General features: G+C 35.3%; 1 protein-coding gene across 2 annotated transcripts; it reads right to left on the bottom strand.

Moving 5' to 3' along the window:
- Window positions 1-176: 176 nt before the first annotated feature.
- LOC131163830 (uncharacterized) lies at window positions 177-20506 on the bottom strand. 2 transcript variants are annotated; one of them, XM_058120612.1, is made up of 11 exons: window positions 20370-20506; window positions 19701-19779; window positions 19418-19572; window positions 15542-15829; window positions 15173-15302; window positions 9166-9273; window positions 8967-9069; window positions 8757-8882; window positions 6131-6324; window positions 5627-5755; window positions 177-633 (listed from the first exon to the last, which is right to left on the bottom strand). In XM_058120612.1, exons 2-10 carry the CDS (start codon window positions 19751-19753, stop codon window positions 5665-5667), a joined length of 1248 nt encoding a protein of 415 aa, XP_057976595.1. In that variant the 5' UTR covers window positions 19754-19779; window positions 20370-20506; the 3' UTR covers window positions 177-633; window positions 5627-5664. The 2 variants fall into 2 exon arrangements, with proteins under 2 accessions (XP_057976595.1, XP_057976596.1); XM_058120613.1 differs by lacking the exon at window positions 20370-20506 and adding an exon at window positions 20147-20334.
- Window positions 20507-20885: the final 379 nt, after the last annotated feature.

The raw sequence follows: 20885 nt of genomic DNA, 5'->3' as shown, positions 1-20885 counted from the left end.
GCCATAGAGATTTCTTTCCCTGGCAATGAAACAACATCCTGTCAAATTCAATCTTACTGTGTGAAGATGAATGGAATAAAATTGCAGCCAACATCTTGCTGCATTGCCCAAATATCAAAGAAAGTCATATAGGCGTATAGCCTGTTCTGGCAAAAAGGAATCACGGGGCAATAATAGATGACAAATTATTTGTAGTGCTTGTATTAGATAGAACTGTTCCATAGCGAAAACAAAAAATTATCTTCCCAGAATCCTCAAACGCAGACAGCTACCAAGTTATACAAACAAAAGCAACACAACTTCTGTTCCATAATTTAAACCTGAAATTTCCAGGCATTTTATCACTTAGTTCTGTCTGTTCTGCTACAATTTCAGCTCTCGTCCACTTCCCATCACAACATAAATCACTTGGCTCCCGTCTGTCCATTCATCTCATTACAGCTTTCATCCTCAACACTCATTAGAGTTCCAAAAATCACCATTCCATTTGCCCGTCTTCCTCACCTTTTTGTTTCACATCCTACCTAAAACTCTATGACTGCTTTGGCACAAGTTTCTTGCAGCCCCATCACCAGCACCATTTGAATTTCATTTCTCCTTCCCAGATGGATTCTGTATTTAACTACCTGAAAACTGCAAAATTACAAAACATCAGCAGATACTCATCATACAAATGATGATGAAAACGGTAATTTTAACTTCTCAAAGCTTACAAAATAGGAATTTGAGACAGAATTCTATTGCAACTTAAACCTGCTTCAATTTGTTCTGAAGATCATCTGGGAGAACAACTGGGAGCACCAGCATCACAAAAAATTGTTGTGTAGAAGAAAAATATTCTGACTCAAGAAATTTCTAGCACTTCCATCCTAAAGCTCTTGAGCAGTTTGGACTGACCAGAGATGCCCACCTCAAAAAAATAGGTCTTTAGTCTCTTGGGGAAATAATAGGTCCTCGTATTATGTCTTCTATTCTGTCCTAGAACTTTGAAATTTTGAATATTTGTATGGAGACGTTTGAACTGCAGTGATTGGGTCAGAATCTTTGTTTATTTAAAGGAGTTTTTGTTTCCCTAAAACCAAGCCTTTAATTAGGTTTAACTCAACAGTGAAAGCACTGCAATCTCTTTGTCATGGAAAACCAGCACAGGCCAAACTTCTTTCTCCTTCAATTTGACAACTGCCCTAGAAAAGGTTTAGAAGCTCTCAAAATAATCATCATTCTATGTAAAGCATGGAATGGACACCTGCAACGTAGGCCACATAGTGTACCTGTGAGGAAGAGTGACTTAATTACTGTGGAGGGCAGTAGAAAGGGTAGGGGTAGACTTAAAATAACTTGGGAGCAGATAATGAGTAAGGATTTAATATCCTTGAATCTATCAAAAGAAATGGTCCATGATCGTATAAATTGGCGGAAAAGGATTCATATAGCCAACCCCACCTAGTGGGACTAAGGCTTGGTTTTGTTGTTGTTGTTGTTATGTAAAGCATGGAGACTTTGATAAGGGCAGTGTGTGTGTGTAGAACATCAATGTTCCTTGAATACACTGCAGTGGACGCTTATGTAACTCTTCATTAACTTATCAAACAATTTTAAATATTCTTAGTTTCAGACACTTCTTCAACATGCCTGAGGCACTCCATGGCACTTTCCCAATACTTCTTCAACATGCTTTAGATGTAATAATGACGCATTGTAATGCAACTTTGTTGTGTTTTCAATTGTCAATGAAAATAAATTAAAAAATAAAATAAAAAATAAAAAGCGCGCACACAGCATATTTCAGTTACATCTAGTAAATGGAGCTAACATAATTTTTTCTCGACATTTTTGCATCCATTTACAGAAAAAGGCCCCATTGCTTTTAGATGACACATCCGGGATAACAAAACAACGTCATTGAATAAATTGGTTTGACTAAAACAAAATTGTTTGAGCAAGTAAATAACTAAAACTTTATGCACCCAAAATTTGGAGATATCCACCACCAGCACGTAAAAGCGCACTCATCGCCCTCCATCATTAATTCTGGTGACCAACTGAGAGAGAGAGAGAGAGAAAAGAGGGGAGGGGAAGATTCTCGCCCATCACCTGTGTGCTTAGCATCGATGAGAACCATGTTTACATGCAAACATCGCCTCCACTTATATTTAATCATGCAAATCAAGCCATGGTGCAAAGATGGAGAGCTAGTGAATGATTCATTGCTTATGATCAATCCATGGAACTTGTTCTTTTAAAATTAAGATAGTGCAATTCCTTCATCACCAAAAATGGACATAAGGATCATGCCATTGAACAGAATCAAGCTTAGATAGATAATGGGGGACCAAAATTGCATAATGAATATCGAATCCAGCACTGTTCACCAACATCAAATTTGATACGAACAGCTCATCTGATTTTCCAAATATTCTCAGTAAGCAAACACACTAGGAAAAATAATCAATAAAAATTATCACACTAACTTGATCAACACACAAGATGTTTGTCAACCACATTCTCCAATTTTCCAACCTTCCCGTCATGACATTCAGCACAAGCAACAACCCTTACCCAATCATCATCATTTATATTTCCACTAAATTCTAAAGAAAACACCAATAACTACTCCAGCTATCAAACTCAGTTACACTACACCCAAAGTAGCCATATTTTACTCAATTTGAAGAGCAGTCTTTCACATTCTTCCCATTTCTCATCAGCTTTCAGCATTTCACCTAAATTTTCCAAAATAATGGATGCTGCCACCGCCAAACCAACAGAATCACATTTATCTCCAGCCATCTTGACATGCAGGCGACCCATTTGAACCAAGGGATGTGTGTGTGTGTAACAAGCTGGGTGCCTTTTCTTTGAGCTCATAACCCACCTAAATCAAGTTGGTAAGGTGGTGAGAGAGGGGAAAAAAGAAAAAAACATAGATAGACGAGATCAAGAGAAAAATGGATAGGTAAGATTGGGCATATGATGATCTGCAAGGGTAAAGATCCTATATAAAAAATTGAGATATCACCAGATTCTGCCAGCTCTTAAAACCTACTAATGGAAGGGTAATAATTGGTCAACAAATTAAATGCTAAGGGTGGTAAGTGCAACAGAGGCTTTTATTTTATTTTTTATTTTATTTTTTTTTTCACAGAACTCAGGAGAAGACGGTGTATTTTGCCAAAAAAAATGCAATGAACTTGTAGGCAATCACAGAGGAACATAATAAGGATTCCTTGAAAAGGAGATCAAAGAGGAAGAAGCATAGCATTGATATTAAGATTTTTTATTTTTATAGGTTATATCAATACTAAAAACTTAATATTTGTCATAGCTGTGCAAATGTAACACCCAATCCACAAGGCTTCCATGCCATTGGATGTCTAGTGGGGGCAAGATGCATGCACTCTTACCCTCGGACAGGCTGTTTCCATGATCTGAATCTTTGACCTTACTATTGAGTCAAGGCTCACCTTCAAAATGTAACACCTAGTGTGCAAGGTGTAACAATCTCAGCCCAAATCCAGTGAGGTATCTGCTTTGGCCCACTGAGCTCATGGTTGTCCCATAAAAGGCACCCCACATGGTTGGAACCCAAACTATCCTTATAAGCCCAAGATCTCCCTAGTACACGTCCGATGTCAAATTGTGGCACAAGGCTCCTGCAGCAGCGGGGTATGAGGGGGGGATGATGTATCATATATGCAATCTTACCTCCGAGATTAGAGAGAGTGCTTTCGTGATTTGTACCTCTAACCTTCAGGTTTTGATGTAACACCCTCACCATTGTAATAGATAATATACTTAAATATATTAACATATCTTTGGATTAGAGAGTATTTTCATGATTTGTACCTCAAACCTTCAGGTTTCAATGCAACACCCTCACCATTGTCATAGTTAACATAAATTGCCATGTTCCTACCATACATGCCCTATAATTTTTTCAAATTTACTGTATCCTTGTGTGCAATATCATATTGAAACTATGTCCTATGTCTCTGGTGCAGAACAGCTAAGCAAACCTAAGCTGCAATAGAATTATTGTGGGTTTGAATGGCAAGAGGTAAAGGGAGTTGCTAGGGTGAATGAGGGAAGGCATTTAAGGCTGAAAGAGGGGCAGCTTAGTGACAAGCAGCAAGGAGATAGGTTGCAGGAACCTCAGGACTTTCAAGAAGATTGGGGTTTAGTTGGTACAATTGGAGGTTTTGTTAGTCAAAAAAGGTCTGGAAGACACTGGGGTTTGGGGGTTGAAGGTATAAGGAAAGGGCTTTGATTAGGCAGGCAGAGGGAGGGAGAAAGAAAAAACAAGGTTGAAGGATGTGCTGATGTGCTGTAAACTGTAACCCAAGAGCAATGTAGGGGAGAGAGAGAGAGAGAGATAGAGAAGGACCAAACAAGCCCTCAAGTATTCATTCAACTTTTGTCTTAATTACATCAAATTCTATAAGGCTACATGAAAAAACTTGAGGTCCAAGAACTTCTAGTCGATCAAGCAAACAAGTCCAAGTTTTGACAAACAAATTCTAAAGACTACAGAAACCAACTATAACTAAAGGTCCAAATCCGAAACTTGACCCAATTAAGACCCATGATACCATTATCTTAAAAAAAAAAAAAAACAAAAACAAAAGAACCTAAAAAGTCACAACATTGACTCACCAGAATAAACCTGGTGCCGGACACAACTAAATTAAAGTGATAATTTATTGGACTAGTTTCTACATATCTACTAAGGGCACCTTTCTTTGGACCAAAAGAACTCCCATGCCATCAAAGAACCGACACCTTTAGCCCCCGGCATCTAAAGAGGATAATTTTTATCCAGCCAATCTTCAATGTCCATTCTTAATCGGCTATCATGATTATCAGAAAATGTGAAAGTGCAGCATTCTATGCAAGAAGAACTACATGCTTTGCTGTTGTCTCATAACCAATGCTGCAAAAGAGGTATTTTCTTGTCCTGCTCATGTTTGAGACAGTTCAAGATTCCAAGGGGCTAGTTTTCACTTGGAAATTAGTTCTCTTCATCTTTATTTTTTATCAGCAAAGAGAAAATTCATTTTGAAGGGCACCGAAAGGGTGCCACCCAATTACGAACAAAAAGACACTGTCCGAACAAGGAAAACAAAAAGAAAATATGGTATCACCCATATGACAGAGTAATCAAAAAATCAAGTACTGTGCAAATATCAGAAATATACAATCCACTAAACCAACTAAGAAGAGAAGTAAAGCAACAGACATAGCTGTTCCATCAAAGGCTCCTCTGTTCCTCACTCTCCATAGTTTTCTTTATCTTCATTTATTTATTAAAAAAAAAAAAAAAGACAATGTTATTAATGCCCTAGGTTCACAAGAAGATCAGACTGCTGAAAATTTCCCTCCCTGTAAAATTTTAACTAATCGATAAAATGTTCACATATGCAAGAATCTCATATAATATATCACAGCTCATCAAACCCAGACAAAGTATGGGCTTGACTTTTCACAGGAATAAAAACATAAAACATACAAAACCAAAACTTATGTTGCAGGACTGCAGTACATAGCAGTTAAACTAGTAAGTGAAAACTGAATTTAAGCACAACCAGCAATAGACAAGAGGTAAAATTAAATTATCAGAATGACTTACTCAATAGATATTAAAAACAGAGAAATCTAAATTCAATTTCAAGAAGCTGGTGGCCGTCGCACCACCAAGTCATCAGCAGAGTAATAATCAGCGATAAGCCGGTACATGTATGATGGGTTATGCCCTCCTCTGTTCAGTGAAGAATAGTTACTAAAACTTTCCAGAAATTGCAAGAATATGAAACTAATTCAACACGAAACATAACGAGGAGAATAAAAAATGTTGTGATTGTGTGAAACTAAACAAAATAAAAATGGACATCCGTGTTGGTCTATAATTCAACTATCTGTTAGATACAAATTGAAGTTAAATATTCTCCCTGCTGTTAAAACATCTAAGAAATTTACCAAAATATGCACATAGAATTTGTTTTTTGACGCAGAGGGAGATGTAAAATGGACACTGTTTTCTTGAAATCTTTAGTTTTTTTCTTACAAATGTTGTGAGAATATGTCAGAATAATAATAGTAGAAAGGGAATTCTTTTACAACAAAGTAAACTTACGTGTCGGTAATAAACAGACTAACAAGCTTTGGTGGCACATAGTCAAACGCAGGATTGACAACATGAAGAAGAGGGGAACTGGTGCCACTTCCAAAATCCAAACAATCTGAGAATTCCCCAAAATCCAGGAGCTCAGATGGGGATCTCAGTTCATTTAATAAGACCTCCGGATTGTGTGGATACAAGGGACACAGCTGTCATGCAGAGAAACAGCAATCAACAAAAGCACCACAATAAAATCAGAGGCAGAAAAATTTTAGATGGTTAACAATTTGTGAGATTCAGCTATGATATGCAAGACATTCACCTATTAAAAGTAGCATGTTTAGCACATGATATAACAATAACCATTAAACTTGGTCAATATTTTTCAAAAACCAGGCTGCAATTTCTTGCTTTTTTTTTTTTTTTTCGTAACAAGAACCAAATGCATAATGGCTTTAATACCAGGTCTAGTCATCATTTTGACTGCAATATATTATTCCAAAAACAAGAGGTTGAACACATTCCTATTGCACCCCATCTATTAATGATTGTATTATGAACTTCTCATAAATAATTTTTTTTTAAAAAATCTGTAACAAGTGAAATTTAAAAAAAGAAATTAGGGGTGCCGGGGGCGCCCCCGGGGGGGGGGGGGGGGCGCGGCGAGGGAGGGGCACATTTTGAACTACAAGTGTTGGGAAACTTTGAAAAGCTAAAAATATTCTGCAAAGGCATCAACATACTATTAACCAATGCCTTTGGTGAAGCTACCAGCTTGGTCAGATTGGTCAGATCAGCGGTTGTACCGTTGATATACATACACACAATATATAAAATATAATACCCAATTAGAGCCAACAATATTATACTATTTACTCATTCATTATTAAAGCAATCGTGAATATATTACAAAAATGCTCATTATAAATTATAAAGCTCATTAGAACTAAGAACAATTAAGAAAAAAGCCTAAACAAATTTATACTACTTAGTACTTTCCCTATTATTTAAACATTCTAGAAACTTATTCATTCATTCATTTATTTATTTATTATTATTATTATTATTATTAGACAATAGTGATAGAATATTTTATTAAACTAAAACTTATTTACAAATAAAAGAGTTAAGAGTGTGATATATATGCAAAGTATAGAGTATGCATATTATTTTTCAATATGATTAGACAAACCTTAAACAAGTGCAGCCTTATTTACAAATAAAAGAGTTAAGAGTGATATAAATGCAAAGTATAGAGTATGCATATTATTTTTCAATATAATTAGACTAACCTTAAACAAGTGCAGTGGTAAACTATTACTATTACTCTTAATTACAAGACATCCCTGGGTTGAGTTTCATTAGCAGCAGTTTTTAATTTTTCTTCTGTGAGGTGCTGAAACCCAGCTGGATCACTGGGTTACCGGTCTGTCCAAGTCACTTGGTTTTGGCCAGGTTGATCCTTGTCCATTGCAAATCCAGTGGCAAATGGCAAAAGGATCGGTTACTTCCATTCCAACCCACTAGGTCTGGCCAGTCTGGTCCGGGTTTTTAAGCTATGATATTAAGTAGTTAAAAGCAATAATTAAGGTAGTAAATATACCTACTCCAGAAGATGTAACTGCTGGAAACAAAGACAAATTGCTATAAATAGGCCAAGGAGCTTTGCTGCTGGGTTTCTGGTCAGACTTTCAGCCTGGGCTATGTGAAGGAAGTAGCCTATGAGGATGAGAGTTTGGATAGGGCAGTTGTTCTCTTATGGCAATGAGGTATGTTCTGATTTGTTCAGCAGTCAACCTACCTGCGAGCTGTTAGTATGAGCCTCTTGACTCTTGTCATTCAGGGGTTGTCAGGTTCCCCTTTCATCACAGATATTTGGGATTTGCAGGGGATGAAAATATTTTTTTCATTGGATTTCAGGAGAGAAGAATCAAATTGGGTGTTCAAGAAAATGAAATCCATACCTAGGTATAAGGGGATCACATTTAAAAGATTTGAGCCAAATGTGGGTCAATATCTTTTTTATGGCAGTAATGTCGCTAAATGTTGGCCAATCTATGCAAGCCATTATCAAAAAATATAATTTACACAATAAATTAATATAAAATATAATAAAATATATATTGCACTAAACTAGTTTAATAAACCAAAATAATATCATAGGAAGCAAATAAACCATCAAGGAACATAACTCAAAAAGGCTACAGGTTGAATTCACTTGCTTAAAACTTGAAGGATTACCACTTCCATAATTTCAAAAGTATACAAAGAACATAAATACAAAATCATCAAAACAGGGAAATGCTTAACAAAACAAAAAATGTGAAACAATTTTTTTTTATTTGCATAAATGACTTATTACCATGTGCATTTGTAAAAAAGACTTTTAAGCAACTTTTTTGTTTGTGTAGCATTACAGATATAAATAAAACACCAACTTTTATTCACTATCAAAAACTATTACATCTACACTCAATTGACAATCCTTTCCAAAAGAAAAAAACATGACATTTTCTTCCACCTCAAAGCATAAACAAACCAATAAATTTTAGAACATATTTATGCACATGGTTTGACAAATTAGTTTAATCATTTTCTTCTGAAAAAACCATAAAGAACAGCTATTATAATGCCAGAATACCTTGTGACTTCCAGCAAGTACAACAAAAGGGACAGCATGCCTTTGAGCTGCAAGTGCTACCATATTCAATCCAACAGGTGCTATGACCCCACCATTGGCCATGACAGCATGAGCTCCAACAATGACCTTTAAATTTCAAATTTCAATATGAAGCAGAAACAACTCAAAAAATATTTTATCAAAAGCAAAAAAATAAAAATTGTTACATACCATGTTCACTCGGGAAATCATGGCAAATACTGCAGAATCAGTGATCAATGTGGTTTGTAAACCTCGCGCAACCAATTCTTTTGCAAGAATGTGCCCTTGGTACCTAATTGTATTAAAGTAATAACAACACAATTACAAAAAGAAAGTTAAAATTTTATTTAAAAAATAAGTTCCTTTGCATTGCAAAAAAAATACAAACCTCGGGGCACCCTCAGCAACAAATACCCGAAAAGATCTTTTTTTCTCTTTTGCAGCACAAAGAAACTCCATCACTGTTTTCGAACTGCCTAAAGTTAATATTACCTCACTGAGAAGACACTTCAAGAGTCAACATCAACCAAATTAAAAAATTCAAGAAAAATTAAGAAAGCCTTGAAACTAATGAACCAAATAAGAGCATTACAAAATCCAATGCATTTATGGACGTATTGTACGGAGATATACATAAACTTCAGTGCCATTCCATTCCCTAACTTACAGAATATTCAAGAATATAAATAAAAAAATTATTTTAAAAAAAAACAATACATCAGAGACCAGTTTGTCCCATCTGAAATGAAACATAATTCTGCATGAGAGTTAATCTTTGTTTAAAAAAAAAACCATAAAAAGGAAAAACAATTACATGAGAGTCCCAAGAATTTTTTGTTAATTAATGCTTCAAATTAGCTTTTCCACTACTACGTCCACCAATAGATCACATGATAAGTAGATCACATGATAAGAAAGACCTAATCACTAGCCTTTCTAAACCTTAAATCTCCAAACACCTCCCTATTCCATTCTTTCAACTTCACTTTTAACCTCTTCAATTTTTTCCAGAATCTAAAACCTTCCCACCCCCTCTCCGCCTCCTCATTCCAAGAATCCTGACTAAGGGATGGAAGGAATCATGATCCAACCAAGTCTTTTTAAACCTGAAAAAAGTAGGACCCTAAGAAACCTTCCCTGATTCCAACATGATGGGAAAGAGGTCAGAAGTGGGTCTACGTAAAATAAATTGAGAGAGATTAGGGAACTCATCCTACTCCTTGTAAAAAAGGAATCTATCAAGCCTACTTGCCACTGCTCTAGCACCTCTCACCAACCATGTAAAGTTAGCATTTATAAATATAAAATTTTTCAGAGTCGTTTATTAAAATTTAACACAATTTCTCCATTCATCATAATATGCTATCAACAGTTCTTAAAACTAGCCAAGATATTTTATGATTAAAATATTCATACTTCTGCCCAAGTAAGAAAACAGCAAAGAGCATGTGAGACGGACATGGGATCCCAACACAAAAAGCTCTTACTAATCAAAAGAAAAACAAAAATGTTCAAATATATCAATTTCACCAAATAAATTCAAACAGGTCCAGAAAAATAACTTTCTTCCAAAACAATAATAGCTTCATCAACACTATGTCCATTCCACACCTATTCTTACCAATACTCTAGACATAGTTGTTTTCTTATAGCAAAGGAAGAAGGTTTCATTAAAGAAGGAAGAAGATACAAAAAGTAGAAAAGAAATCCTCCTAAAAAGAACAGGAAGAAAAAAAACAAAAAGTAGAAAAGTAAAGCAGAAAACACAAAGGAAACCAAGAAAGAAAGCCAACCCCACTGGATATCTGAGAAGCTAACTCCTTTAAAGCACCCAAAACCAACAGAGTAGCGAAGCCAAATAATGAAACTTTTCTCATAACAACAAAACCCCACAGCACTGCAAAAACATGCATCCCATAATGCTACCACATCCTTTTTTTCCCTACCAAAATCAGAACAGGAAGTTTCCAAGAGGTTCTCCACTGTGAACGGGCAAACCCAAATCTATCCCAATAAGCTAAAACACTTATGCGAAAGTGAAATGGACATTTGTCTGCGAAAGTGAGATGGACATTTATCTGCGAAAGTGAAATATCAAGAAGGCACAGGGCCATCCGAAACAACAACCAAAAAAAAAAGTAATAGCAGCATTATGCGCCAAACTCAAGTGAGAAAGACAAGGAAAAAGAAGTGGACAAAGCAACATTCCCACCCATATATCTTCCCAAAAATGAATACAAGAACCCTCGCCTAGAACAAACTTGGTATGCGGAATGATCCCCATGGACTTTTGGAAGAACATATAGATCCCTAGTTAGTACCCCAACCATTCACATGCAATGCAAACTTACTTTTAATGACAATATGCCATAGGGATGAATCCTCTAAGAGGAACCACCAAAACCAATTAGAGAAGAGAGCAGTGTTTTCAGACACCAAATTTCCAAGACCCAAGCCACCCTCTATCTCTAGAACCATGGCATAGCTCTTAAAGCCGGCCTAAAGCATGCCAAGTTCCAAGCCACACTAAGCAAGTATCCTAAGGCAAGGCAAAAACCTACGTCAAGTGCACACATCTCGCCAGGGTACAAGAAATGAATGCCTGATGCATATTGTCTTCTAGTTTTGTTTTATTTTTTCATCATTTAATCTAATCCTAGGATGGCATGCATATGATTAAAGAAATGCGATTTTAAAAATTAAAAAAAAAATCATAATAAAGAAGAAAGAATAACTACAATAAAGAAAAAGAAAAGAAAAAAACAAAAAAAACAAGGAGAACAAGTTATCCTCACATTACAAAAGGAAAGTGGCTAAACAGGAAAAAAAAAATTAAATACAAGACGAATCTAATAGAGTACATCAACCAATCCCGCTCCATGTCTTCCAAAGAAAAATGACTAAAGAAACCATTTTACTACGCACCAAAGGGATGCAAGGATGATCACTCTCCTCCAAAGCATACAACTGGAAGTGGGAACACCTTTAAAGATTCTAGAATTTGTTTCCAACCAAATGCGCCAAATAATACCCAGAGCAATACATTGCCAAGAAACTTTCCTCTATTTCCTCTTACCAAAAGCTCCAAACATAATAATACAAAAAAATGCTCTAAAGCCAGGTACACCTAATTTCATGAAAGATCCTAAACAAATCATTCCAAAAAGGACAAACATCGAGAGACAGGGCCTTGCTCAGCCTTTGCTTCAGAAGTAAATCCTTAGTATTAATTTTCTCTAGAATAGCAGTTGAAGAAGAGACCTTGATCTTTGAAGGAACTTTATAGTCTTTACCTTTCTAGATTACAGAATAAAGGGTGGAGGGGCTAACATTAGGATCACGAACAAAATGAGAAAGGAAAGATTTGAACAAGAAATCCCCAGAAGAATCAAGAATCCAAACACATTAATCACTACCCAATTGAACATGAAACGATCAAGCATGAGAGTCAAAGAAATAAGCTCAATAGTTTCTCTCTCACTAAGATTCCTCCAAAAATGAAAATCACAAGCATGGCCATCCTCTAGCAAAATGAGGAAGACAGCAATAGGAGACTTGATTAAATAAACAAAAAAACGAGGGAAGGCACATTCCCAATCCAATTATCCTCCCATAAAATGGATTCTCTCCCCATTACCCACTTTATAACGAAAAATATAAAGACAGAAGCATGTAAGACACAAATTTTTAAGGATTCGTGCATACAATAGCATCCCACACATTTCATAGAAGTCCAAATTTACTACAAATTACCTCGTGCCAAAGAGTTAGGTTCTAAAGGAAGGCACCATAACTACTTCCCCACCAAGGAAATGTTTTTAAATTCCAAATTACCTAGACCCCTTTCAGATCTACCCACAATGTTCCAACCAACTAAACAATCTCTCCCACTCGCCAGCACCTAACCACAAAAAAAACCCTCATCAACTTCTCTAACAACGGTAACTCTCACCAGAGTTCTAAGAAGGGATAAATAATACATGGGAAAAGAAGAAAGACAAGCACAGATAAGAGTAATACCACCCCTTAAAAAAGTGAAAACACTCCTTTCCCCCCATCAGCCTCCTAGTAATTCTCTCACAGATCGAATTCCATAAAGAATTAGCAGGAGGATTGCCCCCTAAAGGAACTCCTAAGTAGGTAATAGGCCAACTCAGAACACCACAATCTGTTATCCTAGCAAAAGCTTGGGTCAATGCCTATTCCCACAATTCCACTCTTAAGAGAATTAATATTCAACCTCAACACCTTCTGAATAGAATGGTTAGCACCTTCTCAAAATGTGATATTGTTCCACCATACGCAGTTGTTTATTCACTTGCAGTTTGTTAACATGTAAACCCATTTATGTATTTATTACTTAAGATCCTGCATGTGAAAAATGGAATACTCCCATTTGAATTCAATAAAAATACTTCAAAAATTCCTGAAAATTTAAAAAAAAAAATAAAAAATCTAGTGCAATTTGATTCTCTCATTTTTCAAGTTTGGGGATAATGCCTTAAAATCAAAAGTTCAAAATATAATTTAGCATGAAAAAAATTAGAAGATTAAATTCATGGAAAACTATTTCCAAGGAAATTCTCAACGGTTTTAGCCAAACTGCAATTACATAGGGATCATAGATAAATTCCAGCCTCAGTCAACCCCATATTGACTACCTGTAGTAAAAAAATCTCCAATACTTCAAAGCTAGGAAGTAAGCTAATCAACCAAAAAAAATTAATTTCAGGCCAATAAAATACCAATTTAACTTCCTGATTATTCACGATACTATAGAGGATGCAAGCGTTATCTGGAATGATTGGGCATAAAGCGTCTGTAGGTGGCTTTGCACTAAAATGGGTTGGAATGCCTATATGCCTAATCTATGCCATGAATCCTCTTGAAAGAGAGGGGTGCCTACAGGAACGCGGACACAAGTGGTGCATGGCTTAAGCGAAATTTTCTGAAGTATTGTACTCCAAAGAACAATTAGATGACTTGTATCAATATCCAGACCCTTTTGTATTCGTCGCTGAAATCATTGGACCATATTATTCATCAAAAAAGGGCCCTCGAGTGAAAAGGCAGACGGGAGCTTGACTGCAAGATCGTGCAATTTGGAATACTCGAACGGTACATTCTTTTTTTTTTATACCCACCTATGTCGGTTTAGGGTACAAATACCCTTTTGTTGAAGGTCGTCTGAGCTTCACTTTGGCAGCATCCACTAATTTGGGAACTTAATTTGAAAGCCATATTTCTACCCTGACGTTAATTGGCAGTATTAGCTTGATACTTTTTTAGTTTTTTTTTTCCCTTGTTTATATTCATTTGTTTTTTATAGGAGGATTTATTGTCCTCCTATTACATCTTTCCTCTTTAATTAAAGTTTCAAAATATATATACTGATTATTGTGAATTGGATTAACTGATTATTCCATGTTAAATGATTATTCCATGCTAAACCTAGAGTTAGATTAACATTTTGTGAGAGTTAACTCTTGTATAGTTCACATGTAGTCTTTACACCATTTGCAAGGTTCACATGTACCATTTGTCTAAATAGTTAATAATTTGGGACAACCACACAAATTAAAATTTTATTGTATATTCCTTCTATAAACAAGCATAATGGATCCATGTCATGCCTTCTGAAGGCACATGCCTACGCTTTACACCTTCTGCCTGATGTCTCCGGTGCCCCTTGTCACCTTAGCACACCTTATGCCTTCAACAACAATGACTTCAGAAATAAATGAGCAGGCAGCGAAAAAATAATTAGGAAACTATGTGCCAGTAGGCTACATGTAGGTTTTGATGCAGTATCTACTAAAAAAGAAAAAATAAAAAATTAGGGACTTTTACACTATAATCATGGATTCAAGGTAGAATCAAGGGTATCAAAAATCATACAATTTGTAATCTTTTAAAATTGTTTTCTTTAATAACAACTATTATTCAGTAAAATTATAAAAGATATTCCAGTTTACAGTTGAAACTCAGAAGCTCACATTTTCAATTAGAATTAGTTTTATAATTTTTATGATGGAAGAAGATTTGGAAAATAGATTAAAAACCTGACAAGCCACACCCTCCACCTCTCCAAATGAATAATTACATTTTACTCGTTCTTCAGACAAATATTGTATCCAATATTGTATTCAATATTGCCCATGGGGGCACGCAAAAAGGTGGTTGTGCTTGTGAAGAATTCCTAAAGCAGAGGTACACATTAAGATTCCATACCCAAAACCTAAGTAGGAATGAAAATTCAAAATATCTTATAAATTTTTTTTTTAAATCAAGTTGAGCACATGAGTAAACATATAATATTTCTACATAGGCCTAAGAATATAAAACAATGTGAAAAGATGAAACAAAACATATATTAAAAGTTCAAAGAAAGGTACTTTTGATGAATATGCTCCACTGCTTGCTCTGCAATCTGTTCATGGCAGGTGACAATATCTTGAATAAGTTCATTGACTGCCTCGATAACATCATGCTTTAGCTTCCTACTCCTTGAACTTTTATCAGCAGCTGCAAAGGAGCACACATCCTAATATCAAAATTAATAAACCACTTAAATTGCACAATGCCAAGTCTCATATAACCACTTCCATTATAAAACTTTCAAGTTAACCAACATCCAACCTTAAAAACATTTATCTTCAAAGAATACTGATCATAAAATTCTAATTTAATCATAAAAATAAATAAACAAAAAAAATAACATAGCTAGAAGAAGTTTGCTAAAGACTAAACAATGAAGAGCTCACATTTGCTCTTTCCCTCAGAATCACCCCCAGAAGAAGAAGTGTGGGGAACAGCTGCTGAGTCAGGCACATCCTCAAGGAGGGTTTGCAGTGAAGGTGGACGCAGAGTGCTTCTTGCAGCTGCAGCAACAACAGCAGCTGATAAAACTGGGTGATCAGCTCTATCAACATCATCTTCATCATCACTTACAGCTGATAAATTCAACCCAGCAATAGCATCTGTCGCAAGAGAAAGATCCTCCTCTCGAATAATATGCAAGACACGCCTCACGATATTGCCAACAGCAAGCTCTGCATTCCCATTTGAACAACATCACAGAAAACAGCAAATAAGCCTCAACAATTCACAATATTCCCGAAGAATACATCGAGTAATCTGATAAAAATGAATTAACCACAATTATTGTAATTTTTTTAACAAAAGAAAGTATATTAGATAGAAAGAACAGAAGGTACAACACATGGGGACAAGGAATCCAACAAATAAAAACAAAAAAAGAAGAAAAAAATAAAACAAAAAACACAAGATCCCAAAATAGTATTGTACATGTTGAACTGTTCGAAGCCAACAATTACAAACAATATGGGTTAAACAAACAATACTGCATTTTGTGATACAAGTCTGTGTGTGAGAGAGAGAGATAACTTCAGTACATATCCATAGATAGAAGAGTACTGCAATAATGCATCCTCTAGTGTGTGTAACTTTAGTACATGTTATTAGTTAATGTGTGCAAATTCAGAACCATGGTAGCACTTACACATACGCAAGAGCCAACACACACTAGCAAGATCAAGTCACACCAGGTGTTTTACTAGCTAATTTCACCCACCATTGAACTAGATGTTTGTGCATGCCAAATATCAAAGATCATTATTTTGAAAGTCAAAGACATAAAGCAGGCATTTTAACTCTTACAAGCGAAGCATAAGCCTTAACGCATTGAGATGTAACCCTTTTGAGAATTTTATTTTTTATGCAAAAATATGAAAATTAATTAATTACATATATTTTTATAAAAAATAAAGAAAAAGTTAAGAAAATTGTAAAAAAAAATTAAAAAATAAATAACACATAATTTGTAAACTACATGTTGGACATTCTAAGAATACCAACTTAAATTCATTAAGTAGATCATGCCAAAAGATAGTTATGACACTGCAAATTTCAAATTTCTTCATTACCTAATATACAACTCCCAGTTATTTTTGGAAAGGTTGAGGTTCAAGAGTTCTAGAGATCAACTCTTATAGAACATTCTTTCGTATAAAAGTATTGTTAAAATTGCCTAGCCAAATCTAACTTGAAGTTCACACATCCCAAATTTGTAAGCCTCAACTAGGGCACAAAAGGTGTGCCTTCCTTACATATGTGTGAGCAGTAGTGTATAATGTGCTCGTCTTTTGGAGATTCAGTATTTTAGACAATGCCTCAAGGCATTTTAGACATGCCAAGGGTTGAGCTGAGCCTTAGCTTTTTAAAACATTGTCAAAGACAACTAGAGATCAAGAGCTACCTCATTTACAACCATTCAAATTAGAGTTTCCATCTACAGTTCTCACAAACATGTAAGCTCAAATATTGGAGCTCTAGACAACCATTTATATCTAATCAACTAGATTTGCCATGGATAGGCATGGATGATACCTAAACCAGCACTGGCATGATAAATGATTTGGCTCCAAATGAATGCCATGGAGAGGAGTTTAAAAAGTAAAAAGTTTTACACCAAATGCAATTTGATTCCGACTCTGGATAGAATAGGTTAATGTGTGTAGAAATTCTAAAGAAAACACACCATCCATAGAGACACATAATGTAAATTAATCAAGATCTAGTCTACATCACAAATATCAAAATAAGCATTAATAAACTAAAATTAAAAAGCTCATAAATAAAAATAGCATCTTGTCTTGAATATTGAGCACATTACACAATTCAAATAAACATATAATGCGAAAGAAATAAAATCTATCTACAACAGTGCCAGTTCTCATCATTAACATTAGACACTTGCAGTTTCTCTTTCAATTAGAGCTTTCTTCGCTTTCCATTCTCTTTTTAAGTTATGACAATTGCAGTTTCTAAATACAAGCCTCTATTGGTGTACGTCAGGAAGCCAGCCATGAGGCAGATCAATTAGACCCTATTTGAATCAAAAGCATCCCTCATCTCTCTCTCACGATCACTGCTTCTTATCCTTCAACCTTCTCCTTTTTCCTTCTTCCTCACCTTCATATTCATCTCTTCTTCACCTCCACTTCTTCTTGGCTTTCTCTTCTCTTTCCTTCCCCCTTGTTCTAATTGATTAAGGACAGGAAGCTAGCAATTGGATGGATTGATTTGGCCCTATTTGGGGCCAATTCCAAAGGATAGGGCCAAAAGCTTGTTAGATCCTAACTCCTAAACAACATATGTTTTTGTTTGCATTAATTAGTTAAGCTTATGTTTGTAAGTGCATGTTTTGAGAGTGAATTTGCAATTTTCTTAATGTTCGTTTTCCTATATATATTAGTAGATTGTATTGTTGTAAAGAGGTTTATTAATCAAATGAAGTGTTAACCGTACCCCACTTTCCACCCCCAAAATCCATATTCTTCTTTGACTAAGGAAAGACAATTGACTTGCAAATCTTCATCAAAAACCTCTTCAGAAAGTCTCTAGCATGACATGTTAGTTTCTGTAAAGCTTCACCATAAACACTCAAATTTGGGATTTTAGTGCTTTATGTCAATTTCTCTAAAGCTTCACAATTTTAGTCTGGCTAAGCTTTCTTCTTAATATTCCGTAGTTTCCACTCTTTATAGATTTGGCAATGTGAGAGAAGAGTTAATCAGTAAAGATAAATTTTTCTTCATAATAATCCATTAAATATCTAATTCAGTCTCATCCCCCCTTATCTTCCTTCAAAACAGAAGTTTACCAAATTTGAAAAAATAAAAATAAAAAAATAGCTATACATATGTATCATAGCACCATTTGTAAGAAAAGATTTTTTTTTTATTTTTACACAAAGAAATTTATTAAGAGAGGAGAAATAGAATAGGGAAGACAAGGTATCCTACTGTTAAGATCAAACAGAAGCAGAAAAAAGTGGGGAGAAAAAACGTATATAATGAATAAAATCAAGCCAATAAAAAGCTAGCCAATTCTGTTGAACGTCTGGGAAAATCACCCTTCTGAAGCCAACCTGAAGAGAAAATTTGTCCCCAAAAAAAGGTTGTGCTTGCTCAGCCCAAAGTTTGTCTTGTCTGAAGCTCCTGTTGTGAAATGGCAGCATTTTAATTTGAGCCAACAGGCTCTTTCAAGCATAACTTTAGACACTGGCCACTCTCTACTTTGCCAACGCATACATTCAGACTCATTTTTATGCCAAAAAGCAATTTTTATTTGATTAAGACCTGCCTTTCAGAATCACATCTATTATGAATTCACTATATCAATAGACTCCATTAGTAAACAATAAATCCATTCACCTAATTATTGCCCCTTGATTAACCATTATACGACAGCAAAAACTATCAAAATGTTAAAGCAACCTTACCCAACAAAGGGTGATTTTCCCAGATGTTCAGCAGAATTTGCTAGCTTTTTACTGGCTTTATTTTCCCAAATAATTAGTACTTTCATAATTTTTTATAAGTTCAGAAATAGATCATCATGTGAAAGAAAATATTACAAAGTTTCATTTGTAAACCATGGTCTCAAAAGACAAAGCAAAAAAAACAAGGTTCAAAAAGACAAAAACCATGGTAAGTCGCAGCACAATATCACATATTGAATATACAATACATGAACTCGCAACTCGCAAGAAAACAGAAAAAGAAGAGTAGTGGTTAAGTTTAGTGAAGAACCAGCAAATCTAATCGAGCACATACCAACAGGATTTGCAGCAATCAGCTGCTCCCCAACAGCCTTCACCGCATTGATAAGAGCTCCAGCCTGGTTTGTGTATGGCACTCGCTGCTGTGAAATTACTGACCGAAGCAATTCAGCTGTCTGCCTCGCCGTAGCCTGTGAGCCCTCAATCTTACTGCCCCCATAGAGAAAGGACAGGAAAAAAAAAAACAAGGCCACCAAGAAACAAAATGAGTTCATAACTTTACAAATGAATCCTTGGGTAGCATGTGCACAGTCCCATAGCAATAAAGTGGAATTCACCGTTTTTTAAGCTTCTTAACAAACTCATTCACGAGTGCCTGCACATCTGGCATGATTATAAGTTATATACGACTTTTACCTGAAAAAGAAAATAAAAGATGTATCATTTCAACAATCACAGATGCTCTACATGGTTGCTGAGAAATAATAACTTGAACCCACAAATATTGTTGATTGCAACAATCCAATATTAAAAAATAATAATAAATAAAAGGAAAACCTCTACTCAATCAAGTATGTTACAACTTACAAGTTAACACTATAAAGCTTGATTAAGCTTTGACTCATAAAACCTGACCTAATAAGAAGGTCGGGGGAAAAAATCTAACAAAACACAATTCAGTAAACCTCTACATAAATGAAAAAGTTCGAGTTCCCCTGTTTGGCAGCTAATAAAAATGTGGGAGAAGAAAATTCAAAAGTTTGGACTTTCAATTGCCTTAAACCTTTAGGATTACTAATCTCTGCATGAGGCAGTTCCTCGTCGAGGTTCATTAGATTTTCCAATTCTTCGAAAGCAAACAAGTACGCAAAAATTATAACTTTTTTTCTTTCCTGCCCTTCCTAGCTCCGTTTTCTCGGTAAACAAACATCGAAACGAGGGAGCTCTCCCCGGATTGCATCGATAAATGATAGAATTACGAACAACAATATATGTGTATTACTTACAGGAGAGATCGAAGATGCATGTGATGGTTCTTTCTGGCGGTCTGCGAGAACAGTTGGGGTTTTCAGTGCGCGGTGAACTTGGGTTAAGGAGATCGAATTCGGGTCGTGGTTTGAATAAGAACAACCCGATTGTTTGGAACCCGCACCCGCATTGTTACAAAAGAAGATGGTCCAATGGCCCATAAACTCCATTATTTAAATTTTATAGACTTCTAATATAAATATTCTGATTATGATCACACCTTATGCACATAATTAAAAGATAATTGTAAAATTGGGGACATTTTAGGAAGAGTGAAAGAAGAAAATATAGATTCAAAATGCCTCATCCTCCTTTAATTAATGTTGTGGATATTTTATATTATTCTTTTGATTTTTGTTGAATTTTTTTTCTTTTATTTGCCCATCTATTATGATGCTTATGAATTATATATAAAAATATCTCGTTTAAAAGGAGGTTCAATATTTTTGTATCATTTTTCAAAGTAGTCAAAAATTACGGTTTGATTATACGTG

The sequence above is a fragment of the Malania oleifera genome, chromosome 9 (genome assembly GCF_029873635.1).
Source record: "Malania oleifera isolate guangnan ecotype guangnan chromosome 9, ASM2987363v1, whole genome shotgun sequence".
NCBI lineage: Eukaryota > Viridiplantae > Streptophyta > Magnoliopsida > Santalales > Ximeniaceae > Malania > Malania oleifera.
The sequence above is the reverse complement of the archived record's forward strand: the minus strand, read 5'-3'. Positions and strand labels throughout refer to the sequence as shown.